Source organism: Leptidea sinapis, chromosome 2, assembly GCF_905404315.1.
Source record: "Leptidea sinapis chromosome 2, ilLepSina1.1, whole genome shotgun sequence".
Classification (NCBI taxonomy): Eukaryota; Metazoa; Arthropoda; class Insecta; order Lepidoptera; family Pieridae; genus Leptidea; species Leptidea sinapis.
The window spans coordinates 12,209,722-12,229,670 of NC_066266.1; the positions used below are offsets into that span (position 1 = coordinate 12,209,722).

Here is a 19,949-nt window from a genome sequence, read left to right on the forward strand (position 1 = left end):
GGTTTTCTGAATTTGAGAGAGGTCGGGTTTCTTTACATGACGAATTTCGTGAAGGGTGGCCTTCAATTGCCGTCAACGAAAATAATGTGGCTACTGTTAAGTGGCTAATTGAAGAAAACCCGCGGATTACCTATGAGACAATTAGAGGACTATTGGAGATTGGTATGAGCCAAATTCAGAAAATTTTACTTGAAGAATTGAAAGTTCAGAAACTTTGTTGTCGTTGGATTGATTGTCGTCCCATGAACTGACAGCGGAGCAGAAGCGGGCTCGCGTGGAATGGTGCTCACAGATGCTAATGAAGTACGACCACACCTTCTAATGCTGTTTATGACATTGTCATAGGAGATGAAACGTGGTGGTTTTGAACCCGAAAAAAGATAATTATTATTTTAATTTATTTTATTAAAATATAATTATTTTATTATTATTAGAAGTATTTGTTGTTCAACTATGGATGTATGTCTGAAATAAATTATTATTATAACAATTGAGCTAACAGAATTTAACTGCTCAAAGTTAAACAATTAGTCATGACAGCTATTCTGCTAAACCTACAGTGCAGTTAGAGATGTAAAATAATGAAAGTAAAGGAAGATTTGCTGTCTTTACTTATTTTGATGAAATTCTGCCACTAACTAGACTTAACAAAAATGATATAATTTTTTAACTGACTTCAAAAAGGAGGATTTATGATCCGATTTACGTAATTTTTATATGCCATTTGGTCCCATAAAAATATTACATAGTTTGGCCTAGTAGTTTTCATTTTATGAATGTTTTTTATGAAAATTTATGTTATAATTGTTTTTTGTGTACGGCTCTTTTATTCAGGTTGATTAGGAGTTTTCATTCAGGTTAATTATGTATTGTAATTATGAACTGACTCTAAAAAGTAAAAAATAAAAAAAATCTACGTTTAAAAAAACCGACTCCAAAAACTGATAAGTATCAAATAACTAAAAATTTAATTTTATACAACCCTTTAATATTAATAAAATACTATTATTTGTATGTGCTACATATTGATAGCTTTGAAGTCGGTGCCAAGCCAAATGTAATAGTAAGTACCTACACTCGCCACGCGTGACTTTGAGCAGGATAGCTTCGTTTAGAACAAAACAACCCAAGCGGACAGACACGCGTGGCCAGACAAGCTTAATAATTACAGTAAGTATGCCGCTTATAATATTTTGTTTAGGGCTTGGCACCGACTTAAAACCTATCAATAGGTAGCACATATAAATAATAGCATTTTATTAATATTATAGGTAAAGGTGTATTAAATTAAATTTTTAGTTATTTGATACTTTTCAGTTTTTGAAGTCGGTTTTTTAAACGTAGTTACTTTTGTTTTCCAACCATAAGCCCATAAATTTTGTTCTCAAATTTAATTTGTGTGACTTGCAATTAAGTCTGTGTTATAACGAAAGGTTTACAATAACATTCACAATATTTACATAATTGTGTTACATTGTCAATTAATTTACCTGTATTAACAAAACAAACTATACTTAAGTCTAATTTTTTATGACATATTCAGAGTTCTATTCATTCTATTGTGGCTTCTTTGGAAGGGTCACAACAATTTAGCCAATGTCACGTTTCAGTAGACCACCAAGCTTAGAGTGTTATTTGATCGGTGTTAACGCGTTTACCAGAGTTTATGGTAATAATCGGTGCCAAGATTGAACAAAGTATTATTTTCTTATTATACTTGAAACAAGTATACAAACAGATTATAATTCACTTACAAACAACAGATTACAATCTTCTTCAGCAAACTGTTAGTTTGTCTCTGTTTGTGTGACATCAAATCTAAGAATAAATACTTAAAATAATACTTAATCGCCGTAGCTAGTGAAATTACTGGGCAAACGAGACATAACATCTTATGTCTTGTCCCTTACCTTCATTAAAAAAAATGTCTCAAGTAGACGAGCGCAATTGTAGTGCCGATCAGAATTTTTGGGATTTTCAAGAATCCTGAGCGGTACTACTCTCGTCCCTTATTGCCATAAAAAAAATCTAAGAAAAACAAAATACTACTATGAGTTGTGATTTTATTTTATGTACAGTGAGCAAAACCAATACGGCCTTACAAATAAACTTGGTATAAAGTTATACCTGAGAATAAACCAAGAATACGCAAAATGTTGACTATATCGTTGATAGCACAATACAAATATAACTCTGAAGTTTTCCGAAAGTCAAGCTACCTTGCAAAAAAACGCGGGAAACGTTATACGTCCGATTAAACCAATAAAGCAAAATGTATGTGTAAACACTTTGATTGTGATTGGTTTTTTCTCAGGTATAACTTTACACCAAGTTTATTACACCAAACAACAAGAACATTGATTAACAAATTGAAATTCAATTTTCAGAGAAATATAGTTCACAGAGATCTGAAGTTGGGCAACATTGTATTGAATCAGAGAACGGGAAGAGTTATTTTAACTAATTTCTGTTTGGGAACTCACCTTGGTAGTGATAGAGACCTTTTAAAAGACCAAAGAGGTTAGTGTCTATTGCTTTTACTACTTATTTTTTTTAAGTATAGTGTGGCGCTAAAATGGCGACATGAAATGAACACACGGGTAATTTTTTTTTTTGGAGAGGAGGAAAATACATTTACGTATTGAAGAGCCATGTCGGGCTCGGGTGTAAACACCCCCTATCGACGCAAAACCTCTTCTGTGCTTATAGCCCTAAAGGCTTTTACAGCGAAGCCGGGCGGGGGCCTTGGAGGCCGAAAACATAGCTCACAGGCGCGGGGCGTCTCGGAAGGAGACTCGAACCTCGGACCGCGTGTTCGCTAGGCTGGAAAACGGGTAGAACTCTTAGCCTTTATCATAAAAAAATAATTAAAAAACAAAAATACATAATTCACATATATAAACCATTTTTCCATAACACCTTGTAAGTAATCTTGTAGCCGCGAGCTAGCGTAGCACTGACACCTTCTTCCACGTTGCGTCAGAACTTGTAGGTGTAACGGTGATTAAATTTTTGTTTTCTAACGGCCGTTCCCAATATACTATCTACAGATAGAGATAAATTACTACCTTCTACTGTCAGTAATTAGCTGTCAATAATCCGAAGCTGTCCCAATATACCCGATAAGTCATTCTTATCGCACTATAATGGGACGCGTGCATTACAATTGCCATACAAACTTCTATCGCTGGTAAGCTATACGTCGTCCCATTGACAGACAGCGTGTACGGATAAGGCGAGTTACCGTCGATAAGTTTATCGGGACAGAAAATTCAAAGATAGTTACGATTTTTATCTCAAGTAAGAGATAGACTGAATATTGGGAACGGCCGTTAATGTATAACTGTTGTAAATTATATTCTTTGTTGTAAAATACAAAAATTTCAATTATAATTATTTTAATTTCAAGAAATATTTTTGTATAATCACTTTATTTATCATTAAGGTTCATTTAATGACGTCATCTTAGCGCCACACATACTTATGTAAAACTAGTCTGGGCATAGATATTGTCATAAGTGAAATACTTCTAAATAAGTAAATGATTGAGACAATTACTATAGGTGCAAGACATCGATAAATTTAATACAATATACTTATTTAAACATAAATAAATACACATAAACATCCATGACTTGGAAAGAAACAACCATATTGAAAATCAGTGCCATGTTGGTATTATTCCAATGCAGCATGACACTGAGTCAGTTCCTTTTGATTACAATAACTGCTACACAGTACTTTTAAATTAAGATAATTACTATACTACACTATAATATTATGCATACATTTGTTTTTTTTTATCATTTGTATATTTTTATGCAATAAGCTTTTTTTACCTCTGTAACTTTTATTTAGTTGTATTATTCTGTGTGGTTTGTGTTTGTTAATAATAAAGTTTTCATTCATATTCATCATATATATGTTTGCACCTACCGGCATTCCAACCCTGTACTTTCGTAGGCAGGGTCACTAACCACTGTGCTATGTGGGTCGTCACTTACCTACTATATATTATGATATACCTACCTATACTGCCATATATCGCCTAGACTGTTCACTTTATCTCTCACTTACTGAATGACTCAATCAATGACATTATGTCCTTATATGTGCATAGAAAGCACTGACCTCTACTATGTACCACTGGACTGGCGGCTGTCAAAGTGCTTTTGTGCCTGTTTGATATTCGCAATTTTTGCGCTGTTGGCCATGTAGTATGCGGTACTGAAACTAGTGATGACAACCTCAGCAAACATCGATAGATGATGGGAAACTATTTACAAAAAAAATCTGTATTTTATTACGTTGATTCTTGAAGTATATAAATAACACGGCAAACGAACGAAATGAATTCAAAATGCAAAAATACTTCAGAGTATTGCGCGTTCCTTTTCAGCCATTTGTATTTTACGTCAAAATTAGTTCTCTAGACGCTCGCGAGTGGCGCTTCAAATAGGCACAAAAATTTGCTGTCAAACATATGGAACAGCCTGTCCAGTGGTATTTTTACAGGTCAGTGACTTTATCCCTCACTGAATGACTCAATCAATGACGTTATGTCCTTATATGTGCATAGAACGTAAAAATATCTTTACAGGCTCCCCAGCATACATATCACCAGACGTGTTACTGTGCAAACCTTACCTGGGTAAACCATCGGACATGTGGGCGTTGGGTGTTGTACTGTACACAATGCTCTACGGACAGTTCCCTTTCTGCGACACGAGCTTAGCTCAACTCTTCAACCGAATACAGACGGCGAATTACAATATACCACCGTAAGTTATATCATTTTAAGTGGACTGTAATGTCCACGTTATTAACTTAGTTATAGGGCCATTAATGATTGTAATCAGTCTATCTCGCTCGCACGCAATGTCCATGTTATTAACATTTTTTATACGAAAATAAGGGACGAGACATGCAGGATGTTCAGCTGATGATAAATGATACGCCGCTCATACAATGCAATGCCGCTCAGGATTATTGAAAAACCCTAAAAATTCTGAGCGGCACTACAACTGCACTCGTCACTTTGAGACTGTAATTTAATTGTAAGTAATTTCACTAGCTACGGCGCCCTTCAGACCGAAACACAGTAATGCGTACACATTTCTGCTTCACGGCAGAAATAGGCGCCGTTGTGGTAACCACAATCTAGCCGGCATCCTGTGCAAAGGAGCCACTGGTAAAAATCTTGTTCAAACACATTGTACTTACGGAGCTTGATAGTGATGTGCGTAACTGTTAGTTGATATCGATAATATTTAATAAATATATATACAAATTATTTTGAAACAATTACGCCAGAGTAACAAGAATGATAATATCTGCGCAATTAAAATCTGAAGCGTACACAACAACCCCGTTTTCCGGACTAAGAGTATACTATATAAACATATATTTTTAACAATCCAGACTCCATAAAGTAATCATCATTCAAATACCACTAACTATTTGCGTTTTATTTATTAAGTATAACATAATTCGGAAAGAGAAGAGCTCGCGAGAAGGACATTGAAAAAAACTCACTGGCCGCTTTTTGAACTTTAAGTTTTGTACATTAATTTATATTTTTCACAATGGGTTTAAAGACCATTCATTATTCTTATTAAAAATATATAAACAGTCATAAAATATTAAGTTAGCTAGAGTTAACGGGTCCTTCATAGGTCTTTGTATTAAATTTTACAATAAAATACAAGACACTGTACTGGGGCTCATTGAGCACTAAATTCAAGAAATCTATTAAAGCTTCTTTGACAAAGAAGGCTCACTCTAGTATAAGTTCACGATATGATTGCTTTTAGCTTAAACGCTTTAAATAATTATATGTCGTTAGCCACATCCAGTCCTTCTTATTCCGGATAAATATAAAATATGTTGATGTTCTTTTGTTGAGAATATTTTATGCACCTTCAATTTTTGTAATAGTTCACTTTGTTTGTTTTGCATGCTTAGTCATAGAAACCTAAGGTAATATTATATTGTATATTTATGTAAAATTATGAGAATAAATGTTTTTAAACCGAAACCGAAACATATCTGTTGGCTAGGAATTAGATCGGCTCCTAGCCAGTACCGACTAACGTAGTAGCTATGGACCTTCCGTACGGAAGTATTGTATATTACCATGCATAATTATATTTATATTATATTCAGTATATTAGAGAATAATGATGCATGGTTCTTATCACCTAAGATTGAATAATATTGCTAGCTGAGGCGACAGACGTTGTTCTGTAAATAATATATAAAAAACTGTTTTTTTTTATGAATCTGTCAAATAATATTTCATAACATCAAGAATTATTTCGTAAAATATGCTCCCTGTTGTTATAATGAAATTGTTTCACAGCAGACCTGTCAACCGTACGTCAGTAAATTCTCTCATACAAAACAAATATTTTAAATAATAATAATCATGGGTTCCGATAATCGAAATAAAAACTATCCTATCTCTCAAGTTGGACTAAATTGCACTCCATAAAAAATCCCTATTAAAATCCGTTCATTGGTTTAGGAGTTCATTGGAAACAAACATCAGGACACTGGATTTATGTATTTTACGATTAAGTAGGATAAGTTGTGATATGATTTAAAAGATGGGATGTGAGTTACTTATCAGTTTCTCTCCCCATATCAAAGTCGCTTTACGAACTGATGTTATAGCTTGATGACGTTTACCAAGTGTTGGTTCAATATATTATGTTATTGTCACTCCCCATGCTTAATAAATATATTTCTTTAACTCATATAACAGATTATTGAATGGGGCGATAGTAAATAAAATAGGGGACTAACTATGGGCCTTATGAGAATGCTCATGGTCACTCAGAGGGAAATGGAGAGGGCTATGCTCAGAGTTTCCCTGCGAGATCTAATCAAAAATGAGGAGATCCGTAGGAGAACCAAAGTTACTGGCATAGTCCAAATGATTGCGAAACTGAAGTGGCACTGGGCAGGGCACATAGTTCGACGACTAAGAATGGCGACTACGTACCGGAAGACGCAGTGTTGGTAGGCCCCCACAAGATGGACCGACCATCTGGTCAAGATCGCCGGAATGCGTATCATGAGTGCAGCGCAGGACCGATCGTCGTGGAAATCTATGGGGGAGGCCTTTGTTCAGCAGTGGACTTCTTCCGGCTGATGATGATGAAGAAGAAATAAAATAGGGCGAAGTCAATTGGTCCACTAGTATTAATATAAACCTCATATTTTCAGCGATGGCAATCCAGTGAACGTGTCGGATAACACCGTGTTTCTGATTCAGCGACTTCTCGTGAAGGATCCCAAGCATAGGCTTGTCGCTGATCAGGTAATATTACATTTTTTAATGAGGTAAAGTGATATGTCCTGCCAACTACGATGCAATGTCGCTCAGAATACTCCCTAAGATTATCTACATAGTTGTCTATAACTACTACTAATAAGCTGTCCGTACAAACTTCGTTCTTTCAAAATTTAATAAATACTTACACGAGAATGGGTCAGGGTTTGGAAATAATAACTCCGCTTTAAGGAATGAGTCTTTATTTGCGTTCACTTTTAAAACTTGAACTTCGCCGGTCTACCGCTTTTCCTATTGTCGATGGCTGTACCTTCAGCAGATCACACCGCACGGAACACTAGTTCTCTTCTATCTTCTTCTTCTTAGTCACTTTCCACTTTTTACTACTTCTTCTTCTCTTCCTTCATTTCCCTTTTCACTTTCGAGTCTGAACTAGAACTGCCGTAGGCCACGCTTAGTACGGCTTATATACCCCTGGATCTGTTCTATTTTCAAAATGATTCTCTTCCGTTCCATCTTGAAATTTAAATTGTACTAGAAATTTCTTTTAACTACTTTTATCCTGCTAACACATTTTCCATTCTTTTTCTCTGTTCGAGTTGATTCTGAACTTACTAGAAATTTCCATTAACTTTACAAAACCCAAAAATTTCTATAGACTGGTAGGTGTATCGAACCCTGGTCTACAGCGTTTGAAGTAAACACTTTTGTGCTGAGCTACGAGTATTGCTGATGGAGCTGTTGAAATTATCAATGCCTTGAAGTTTGACAGCTCTCGTAATGTACGTCGAGGCATTGCTACGCGACAATACAATATATTTCTATAACACACGATGATAACATAAAAAAAATTAGCTTTCTATTTCGTAGACTGCAATACTTTATAAATTTGTTGATAATCATTGTAATGCTTTCACTGCCGGCACCGCCGCAACCGCAATGCATTTTAAATACGTAATATTTTCGTAAATATTCATTTGAATTACAGCCTGTTAATATCTATATTAAATGCGCAATGTATTTAAATGTACTTAATTAGATAAGGATTTATTCTGCATTGCTTAAAATCGCTTCGTAAATAAGCTATATTATTTCTCGTGCAAAGTTAAGGATAAAAAATTGTTGTGTTATCCCTAAGAGAAAGACATATACCATTGCGAACTTTTTGTAGTCCCTTTCAGGTGTACAATATTGTAGTATATTATTTTGATCTATCTCGTAGGGTTCAGCCAGTGCTTGCAATATTAGCGAAAAACATGTTTAATTTCGACATTAATCTACTATATATTATGCATGTAGTATACATATAAACCTTCCTCTTGCATTACTATATCTATTTAAAAAAGTGTGTGTGTACTTATGTATGCACACAAGAAGTTATACTTCTTTGGCGTAACAAAGCAAAAATCCTTAAAATTATTTATTCCTCGTGCTATTCTACGTTTGTAGAAAGAACAATATTGTAAAAATCTTGCAACGATGGCTTTGAAAGTTAATTATCAAATAATGAATACGGCTGTACGGCCTTGAACACTTTTCCTATCCTAATAATGGATGAATAAACTAAAAAAAAAAAAAACGAGTGTCGCAAACGTCAGAAAATTCTAGGAACCAACTTCACCCTGTTACTTTAATTTAATCTTAAAATTTCACTCTCATCATTTTTTCATAATGCGCCTAAAGAAGTATAACTTCAAAAAGGTGTTGCGTAATTTTATAGAACTAAGCATACATAGGGACAGATAGACAGTATGAAGCGACTTTGTTTTATACCATGTAGCCCGTTAGTGAGTATTCACTAACAATATAAAAATACTACGTATCGGTTATCAAAAGCTAGTGCAGGCGAGGCCGGATGGGGGACCGTATTTTGGTCTTGTGTGCTTGGCGATTTCTATTCTATTCTTCCTACTGTGGCTTGGCGATTTATAAGTAAACTGAGAACATTTATACATCTAGATATACTGTCATAGCTGTGAAAAATATAACGATGTTGACATATAACTTAAATTTTGAGCAATGCACGCACACCAACACAAAGATTTTTTTCTTTCAATTAGGGAACATAATATAGTTATTATAATGTTGCTCCACTCGCGTTACAATCTAGCCTTAACTTAGACTAATAAGTAATTCTGCTTTAACTTAAACTGATATATAGATTAAACTAAGAATGTGTCCGTTAACACATTTCTTATGTCTCTGTTAAGGGGAAGTCACTTTGTTCATGTGTCTTTTATAATATCACTATTTTTATATTGTATTACACTAATTCACTAGCACTAACACACAGGTATTGGTTCGTTTTTCGGCCGTTCCCAATATACTATCTACAGATAGAGATAAATTACTACCTTCTACTGTCAGTAATTAGCTGTCGATAATCTGAAGTTGTACCAATATACCCTATAAGTCATTCTTATCATGTATATTGGAACATTTATTACTCAAACCTTATATTGGGACGCGGGAATTGAAATTTCCATACAAACTTCTATCGCTGGTAAGCTATAAGTCGTTGCATTGACAGACTTTAACATTGGTGAGTTACCGTCGCTATTTTTATTGGGACAGAAAAGTCAACGATAGTTACGATTATTATCTCAAGTAAGAGATAGACTGAATATTGGGAACGGCCGTTAGTCTTCTTACTATATCAGTGTTGTCAAGGAGAAACACAAAGTGACATACAAAAAAAGTGTAACACGTAGCTTGTCACTCATACTAAAGTAATAATCCTGGCCTGTTTTCATCGGTTGTCTAGCAGCAAGAGGCTCTATCTTGAGTTTAAATTTGTCTAAGTAAGTAACATCGTGAATTGCGAATACTTACTTACATCGTACGTTGTGTGCCATAAGCGAATTTTATTACATCATAGACTGTGTGTCCAATAACAGCACTAGAGCGCATTATGCGGCATAATGCTCAACTTTGAGTGTTCTAACTACAGCAACTCTTCATAAAATCGAGAACTCTCTAAAGTACTGCTTTCGCGTGATGCGTAGAATAGATACAAACTCAGTGGCAGAAAATTAACGTGTGTTTTTTCTATAAGTTGGCATTGAACCAAATTTTATCTACTATCGGTAGTAATATTGTCGAAAAAAAAATTTGTAAGCTTTCGTGTCGTCGTAGTTTTTAGAAATAATAAACCTTAATTCAGACTGTGTTAAAAAAAATGTAAATATGAATAAAGGTTAAATTAACGAAAAATGATTTAAATATTCTTCGTTTATTGTATTTTGGTTTGGGCCGATGGTCTTGTTACCAATGCTCTAAATAAATAAAACTAAAATTAATGAAGGTACAAACATTGACTATTTAATTTTATATACCATTGTGAAAACAATTTCATTTTAGAATTCTAAAGTATACACAAATTTATTGAACAGCAACACACTTTTGTCACAATTGCAATGGCTTGATCGAATCATTTAATGAAGCAGACATCATAAATTTTTTGGTGGAAATGAACATATATGTCAAATTTTTTTTTGTTAATTATTTATTTTACACACAAAAAAAAGTATTTTACAATTTACTTAAATTTAAGTACAAATATAAAACCCATTCGGATTTTACCGTGTACTACACTCGTCGCATGTTATAAATAACTAAGAGAAAACAAAGAATATACTATATGACATAATATCAGTACTTCAAACTAATTACAATATGACTTCAAAGCATTTATTACAATTAATAACATTAAACACTTATTCTAATTTTTACAAACTTCTTTTATAAAATTACAAACAAACAAATCTAGTTCTTACCGCATACTTATTTACAAGTACCCTTCAATTCACTTACGTTTGTGTATTATTGTTCTCTGTTGAGGGTAAGGTGGTTTCATTACGACATATACAGGATGTTTGTGTTTCATATTTATCTATTTATTATTTATTATGTAATTATCAAGATAATATTTTTTTTAATTTAAATTAAAAAATTAAATGAAGAAGAAAACATTCTATTTTCTTATTAGATTGCTAACTCATTAACATTATTAACAATTTTTTTTTCAACACTGAACTTAGCACACACGCACTCTGCTGGTGCATTTTAAAACTAATTCATGTTCCAATCATTAATCATCACCACTTCGGCATTGTGCGGCACTGAGTCGCAGTATGCTCTGTAATTGGAAAATTACCATTATTACCTACAAAATACTAGACCTACTTACAACATGTAGAAAAATAATTAATATTACTTTTGAATGATAAGTAGATAAGTACTGTTTAGTTTGTGTAATTTCTATTTTGAGTTCATAAATTTAATAATTCTATGGATTGAGTTTAATGTTGTTTTTCGAAGCTTCAAACGTTTCAAATACATATTATTATTACAATAATTAAAGTTCATATTGGATCATGGATGTGTGACATCTACTGGTGACTTATACAATACAATAACACGTCATTATATTATTAATAATCGTAAAATCGACATTAAAGAACTTGTCCCGTTTTTCTATGGAGTGTGGTTTTTTAATTTTTCCGTGACTAAACAAAACCAAACCGCGATGCCCTATGAAATATTAAATTATCTAAAATAGCTACTTCAATAATTTTAAACAAGCTGAGTGGTGCTCCCACCAGGTGACTCCAATTGATTTCTGTGTTAAATTGTGTCACGGCCATTTCTGGACCGATTTTTAAAAAAAATGCACTCATAGAAAGCTTTCGAAATTATTATTATAATTAAAAACAAACATGATTTACAAATTATTCTAAATTAGCACGCGCTATTTATATTTATTAAAAAATTTAGCCGATTTATCAATTCACAATAAGTTTTAATTGTAACACTGCTATCATTTGATCATTTTCGAATGTTCGTGATCTATAAGCATCAGGTTTTTGTACAAAGACTTAGTTTACCTCCGCAGCCGCTGCCGCAGCGAAGCGATACGACGAGCGACTGCGGCATCCTAGTTAAATTAACTATCAAAGCTACCATTGTATTATTACAATAAAAATAATACAATATTACAAATAATTATTATAATTTAATATAACAATATTCTATTCTATTCTTCCTACTATGGCTCCTGTGGAAGGTATACCACAAGTTTGCCAATGTCACGTTAAGGTAGACCACCAAGCTTAGAGTATTCTTTTACTAATTTTAATGGTAGTGATCGGTGCTTAAGATTGAAACAAGTTTTATTTTCTTATACCTGAAACAAATATACATGCTGTTAAGACTATAAGGGACAAACACAAATATAATTACTTAAATTATTTGATATAAGTACTTAGTGCTATTTACAACTTAATCTTATTTATTTTAATATATTTACACAAAATATATACAAAAGGAGTGAAAACTAGGGAGAGGAGACGTTTAAAGGAAGTTGGGCGGGGAATTTCAGGAGGTATAAAATTGTATAAAGAAGGTTGCGTTAAAGGGCAATTGAAGAATAAATGATCCACGTTTCCCTCATCTAGACCACATTCACAAAAGGAATTGTCCCTAATTCTTATTTTAGCCAAAAATACTGGGGTACAAGCATGATTAAAACGTAAACGACAAATAGTTGAAATCACTGACTTGTTGGGAATTTTAAATTTCGAGAACCAAGGATAACAATATTACAAAGCACAAATATATAGTCTTTTATTACATTAGCCTTATGTCAACATGGTAATTATATGTTATGTACCTTCAACTGTCAACGCCAAAATGTTTGTTTACGTTTTGCAAAAAGTCCAAGAATAGGTATGATATGAAATTTATTTATTGAGTCGAATACAGTATACATTATAGATCTTAAATTTATTGTAGCGTCTTCATTACGGCTAATTTAAATAAGCATGCAAAAAGTTTACTTAAAATTTAAAAAATCCTTACCACAGTAAAAAAAAATGTCGATTAAGCATTAAAACATTAGTCCAGTAAATCGTTTTGTGGTATGTTTTTTATTTCGAAAGGTAGATGAATAAATAATTTTATACACATTGCGTAGCTACTGTTTAGGTATAATGATGTTCTGGGATAGTGGCCATAAACCAGTCTATCCGGTAATCTGGTGGAACGAGGTTTCAATTCAATAGCCCTTTTAAATAAATGATTGTTTTGTTTTACAAATTTAAACGCTTCAAATATATACATATTGGGCAATGTCAAAATGTTTAACTTTTTAAATATTCTTTTTGAGCAACAAATGCTTGATGTACTCCTTTGCCATTTCCGAAGATGAGAAGACCGTATCTGAGTACTGACGCGACATATCCATGGTGCCCCATCAAAGATAACTTATTAGAAGCCATTCTCCTCAGTCTTCTAAGGACATACACAAATCTATAAATTTTAGAGCATAACTTATCAATGTGATCAGAGAAATTAAGGTCCTTATCTAAGATAACACCTAAAAATTTAGTACTGTCAACTTTTTCAATATTTATTCCATTGTAATTAATATTTAGATCAGTTTGTCTACGTCCTTTTACACAAAATTGCATATACTTCGTTTTAAATAAATTCACTCATTAGTAAATTCATTATTATGAAGCCAATTAATAATATTTTTCAAAGTACAGTTATTGGCCGATTCATATTCATTTAAATTATCAGTATTAGAGGACATGAGAATCGGTATATCCTCAACAAACATAAAACAACGGTATTGAGTTATTTTTGCAAAGTCGATATTTATCTTAATATATATAAATAACGTGACACGTTGTTTGTCCGCGATGGACTCCTAAACTAATGATTGGATTTTAATGGGGTTTACTTCTACGACTGCAGTTTTGTCCAACTTGCGAGATAAGATAGTCCTTATTTCAATATGAGACCCATAATTATTTTTAAATCCAATATTTGTTTTTTGTGGACATATTTTCTATGAGAGAATTTATTGTCGCACGGTTTGACAGTTCTGCTATGAAACAATTTCCTTATAGTGAACGTAGTGCTTAAATTTTCTTTGATTATAGTCAACAACAGGAAGCTATGACGTTCTATACAAAATGACGTCAGGGAGCATATTTTGCAAAATAATTCTTGGTGTGACAAATTCATAATAAAACAGTATTTTATTTATTATGCACAGAACAACGTCTGTCGCGTCAGCTAGTAAATTATAAACAAACAAATCACCCAAAACAGTTCCCTGAGGAACTCCACTTTTACAGTTGGAATAGGATGACTGATGAGTTATTACTTCTTTCTTTACGTTTACCACGTTTATTTGCGTACATTGCCTGTGTCCAATTAAATATGTTTTAAAGATAAAGCAGGGCCCTTAATGCCATACTTTTCCACTTTTCCTAATAGAATATCGTGACTTACGAAATCGAAAGCTTTGGACATGTCAAGATATAGAACAGTTACCTATTTTTTGCATTTCTTCATTTTTTTTTCATTTCATTAATGATTCTCAGTTACTGACTTTAATAGGTTAAAAATGGCAAGGGAAGTGGATTTAACCTTTTAATATGCATATTGATTTATTGAAATAATATTAAATTTTAAACAGTATTCATTAGTCTTAAGAAAACTTTAGCAAAGATAGAGATAAGAGTTATTAGACGGTAATTAGATATATCTGATTAATCTCCCTTTTTAAAAAGTGGTATTGTGCGTGATTATTTCAACACATCCGGGTAAGTGCCTCTTTCGAAAGATAAGTCAAAACACTCAGGATTGCAATTCCGGACTTCTTTAAGATCTTTGTACAAATTTCATCTAACCCACAAGCATTGGTATTATTTAGTGACTTTACTATTTCTGCAATTTCTAGCTCACTGAATGGCATAACAAAGAATGAGTTAGGCACTGAGTCTACAGCCCTAGCAGCATCAGCTGGTGAAATTTTGGATTCAGATTTGATTGGTATATTACATAAATAGTTATTAAATTCGGTTACCATGATGGATGGATCAGAAGTCTCAACATTTGAGGTTTTCAAGACTGAAACATCAATTACTGGATAGGTGCATAAGTGCTTTCTTCTCCACACTTCTTCTTAGGTCCTAACAATTTATTGGATACTGTAATCCGAATCTTAGGGAGGAATCTGCAATCAATCTTCAATCTGCATTGGTTGTACAGAAGACAAAAAGTTCATGGAAACTATTAAAAGCTTTGTTTGTATCTTTTTTAGTTAAATTATCAAAAAAACTTAAACTTTGCAAATATGACACAAACTTGTTTTGATTTTCTAAGGGAAAATCTTTTTTTATAACATACTTATGCCTATACCTTCTGGTTTTCTTTTAACGGGAATACGCACAATTTGTGCAGTATTATGGTCTGACATGTGTAAATGCTCAACACTTCCTTTTATGTCTTTTACATTACTTATTATAAGATCTACACATGAAGATCCTCTTGTCGCTGTATTTATGTGTGAAGTTAAAGTATAGGTAAAGTATAGTATTAGGTAAAATTTAAATGCGAATTTCTTAATATACAAATTATGATTCAAGTTACAGCAAGTAACCTCAACAGCACAGATCTCAAAAATATTATTTTCTAAGTATTTATCTGAAATATTTATTTACTTGAACGGTATTCCCTTTTTTAAGAGTATACATCAACCTCCCCTTTTAGTATTCTTTCTAGAATAAATGGCAGCAACTTCGTAGTTGTGGATTCTAATATTTTTTTCGTCGTGTTTTATAACATCTCAGTAAGGCAAATGGCATATTGCAATTTCTATTTCCTCCTTGGCTAGAAATCTTGCTATGTTTTGATGTAATAATTCCAAATAGCTGATGACGTTCTGTTTATCTTTTCTATTAATATACTATTTTTATTAAACGTTTTATTGGCTTGCGCATTATTTAAGCGACTCAAATTATCAATATTTGAACATTTTTACGAGTCGTATTATGTGTTTGTGTCACTATATTTCTAATCTCTCTTTTTCTTGTTTTTCCTGTCACTGTTTACTGTACATTCATTAATATGCACGTTATAGTTATCAAAATACGACTGTCGTAATATTTCTCTACAAATTAGCTGTGATAAATGTCTAGGAAAATTCTTTCTACTAGGTAGGAATGAAGTTAAGTTCATGTCTTAATATATTACATTTCCAATTAATCTACAAATACCTTCAGTTTCTTAAATTTACTTTCATTAAGGATTTTATTTACTGGTACTTCGGTAATTATCATATTGACTTTGGTTTTTAACATATCATGGAGTAAACAATAAAGAAAACTACCATGTTCTACTAGGCTGACATAATTTTTGCCTGTTAATACAATAAGGAAGTCCCCACTAGCTAAGGATTTAGCTTCATTACAAGAGCTATTTACACCATCCGAAAGTCTAGCATTAGGTTTATACAATGTTATCACTCTGTATCTCTTTCCCAAGAGTTACTGCAAGGTGCCTTGTAGAATTCTTCCCTGCTCATCTGCAAGAATGAGTTCGGTTTTCTTATTTTGTTCGTGTAACCTCACTGTTGCTTGCTGCCTTTTTTTCTAAAGGATTGTTCACAAAAGGGTCCGAGCCTACATTTGAACGACTTCTATCGGTAATTTTTTGTGGGAGTTGATCAACTATTGTAACGATAGAATTTATGTCATCCCCGTCCCTGAGTGTTTCCAAATTTCTTGTGATCCTGCATTCTTCAGTGAGAATTTTCGATGGGGTTGTCAAAATATTATTGTTATTTTGTGTCGGTGTACTTTTGAATAACATATGCCTTAGTTTATCGACATTGTTTTTAATTTAGCACTGTTTCTGTGTTTCTTATTTGTAGTAAGTTAAGTTTATCATTAGCAATTGTCGGGTATAATTTCGTCAGTTCTTCTATTTTTCACTCATATTTATCCAACTGATTTTTTAACTGAACGTTTTCTGATAATTGTATCTCTATTTCATTTTCCGCAATCTTTCTTGTGTATTGGCTAGCTTTTCTCTCAGCTGTTCAACTTCGGCGTGAATACTCAGGTCAATTTCCCGGCCGGAAAGCCTGCCCGACTTGGATTTTATTATAAGTATCGATTATTTAGGTTGATATGATGTTTATGTTGATATTTTTATAATATCACTTCTGTATATGTCACCTGGCTTTCTATATTTTGATATTGCGTTGCTTGTCGCGTCTTATCTACAGCTCAGTAGTTAAAACACGTGATAAAATGCCACGTGTATACAATTACTAAGTGGTAAATTCAGTTTACTATCAACTACGAGCTCCATCCTAAAATGATTTACATATTCCCCGAGTTTACTCTTTAATGCTAAGTGGCAGCTACAGCAAAAATAATCTATTGATTGTGTTGTTATATGTACTTTTGATTGTTGTGACTTGTGAGCAGTGAGAGACACCTTCTCTCAATCTGACATAAAACGTTTAAATTGACACTTTAAAGATAAATTTTGGAAATAATAAAAAGAAACTTCGTTTAAAAAAAACCTACTTCAAAATATGAAAAGTATTAAATAACTAAAAATTTAATTTAATACACCTCCTATGCAAACCTTTACATTGAATATTAATAAAATACTATTATTTTGTATGTGCTACAAATTGATAAGTTTTAAGCGGGTGCCAAGCCCTAAAAAAAATAAAACTTAATGTTATAAGAGCTTACTTACTGTAGTTATTAAGGTTTCTGGCCACGCGTTTCTGTCCGCTTGGGTTGTTTTGTTCTAGACGAAGCTATCCCGCTCAAAGTCATGCGTGGCGAGTGTAGGTACCTACCAGGGGCGTGCATTCCATATATGCCAATAGGCATAGCCTACCTACTATATTTAGATTCTAAATAATATACCTACACTAGATCAAGCTAATTCAGATAAATTTAGGTCTTTTATTCTATAATCGAACTTCTATTGAACACCCAACCGGTAAGTTTTTCGCTACGCGATATACTACTATTTATCGCATCGTATTTAAGTTCCGATAATGCCTACTCAAGACTAGTAGAATACGTTCAATTTCCATAACAAAATTTATTTGCCAAGGTTATACGACCACAGCAAAAAATATACAATTACTATTTAAATCGTTCTTAAATATGAATATGACTTCTTTGGCACGTTTCGGGTAGGCAAGCTTATGACAGTTAGAACTGACAACCGTAGCTGTCACGGATTAAACCAACGAAAGAAATTATACCTACATTAAGATTTATGAGTAATTATTATGACGTATCTCGTTCGCTTAGTGTTCGAGTTTCAACCTTATTGCGCTCCCATAAGAGTTTTGACATCGCACATAACGTGATTCCATTCCAATTTATTGGTCTGTTTGGCCTGCTGTTTATTTTCTACAACGAAGACTGTGTGGAATGATATTAGTTACGGTGACTTGAATAATTTGACAAATAATAATTTGATAAAATATTAATCGACTAGTTAGGCTTACAGTGCCTACCGCGCTGGAAAACCAATGCACGCCCCCGGTACCTACTATTACATTTGGCTTGGCACCGACTTCAAAGCTATCAATATGTAGGACATACAAATAATAGTGTTTATTTATATTAAAGGTAAAGTATTCAATAAAATTTTTAGTTATTTGATACTTTTCAGTTTTTGAAGTCGGATTTTATAAAGATAGTTTTTTTTTACTTTTTAGTATCAGTTAATAATAAAATTTTTGTCTACGTGGATGATATACAGGGTGGACCAAAAGTCCGTATAATTGGAATGATGATTAAAATAAAACTAATTACAGTAGATCAAAATTGTTTATTGTTTTCGATAGAAAACAAAAGGGGAATTTATTTCTTAAAAATCACATCATCCATATGCAATCCTTCATTATACTGGCATTGCTGCAATCTAGAGCGGAAATTTTCGATGACAGCTTTACATGTTTCTGTTGAGATGTTTTGGATTTGTGTGCGAATACGATCCTTTAATTCGTCAAGAGTTACTGAGTTGGTTGGCTGGAATGCAGGGGTTTTTGATCACGATCACATAGTGTCACTCCAATAACGACAATTTTGTATATTAACATGCCCATTTAGGTGGAAGTGTGCCTCGTTGAGAAAAAAATGTTTGTAAAACTGGTGAATCGCCAACCATTTCGTTCGCAAACTGCAATCTAATGGCATGGTCCTGAGGCCTTAATTCCTGCACCATTTGGATTTTATAGGGATGTAGACTTAAATCTTTCTTGAGAATGCGGTTTAATACATCATTATCTTGACACATTAAGGACAGCAGACCGCTTTCGAGTTGAAAGTCCAGGTTGGTCACGAACAGACGATTTTACTCGCTCCACGTTTTCGGGGTCCCTCGACGTTCTAGGCCGGCCAGATCGAGGTAAATCCATTGTCGAACCCGTCTTCTCAAACTTGAGCACCCATTTTTTAATTAATACACTATTTATATATATAATTATGATGGAGCTTGATTTTCGTGTCGTATCTTGTAATGATTGCAAAACTTTCGTTGAGCTAAGGTCGCAGAATCGTTGTTTAGATAGTATTTGCGTACACAAAACGCACGTTGACTACCACTAAACGACGCCATGGTACTAAATTCCCATTAGCCGCTCTTGCAATGCGTAACCCCTTCATCCCCCTCCGCCGCCGTTGCTAGACGCGGCAACCGATTCAAATGTTAACGGACTTTTGGTCCACCCTGTATTACATAAACATTATTACACAAAAATGTTCATAAAATGATAACTACTGGGCCAAACTTTGTAAAATTTCTGTGGGACTAA

The 19,949-nt window shown here is 33.3% G+C and overlaps 1 protein-coding gene across 2 annotated transcripts in view; it reads left to right on the forward strand.

Moving 5' to 3' along the window:
* Positions 1 to 19,949, forward strand: part of LOC126971759 (serine/threonine-protein kinase 40-like) — a 38,953-nt gene that overhangs the window by 2,103 nt on the left and 16,901 nt on the right. The window contains exons 3-5 of one of the 2 annotated variants that reach the window (XM_050818156.1): positions 2,388 to 2,520; positions 4,601 to 4,781; positions 7,231 to 7,324. In XM_050818156.1, the coding sequence (XP_050674113.1) occupies positions 2,388 to 2,520; positions 4,601 to 4,781; positions 7,231 to 7,324 (408 nt within the window). Of the gene's footprint in view, positions 1 to 879; positions 2,521 to 4,600; positions 4,782 to 7,230; positions 7,325 to 19,949 lie in introns of those variants that run through there. The other variant, XM_050818164.1, reaches the window with a different exon arrangement.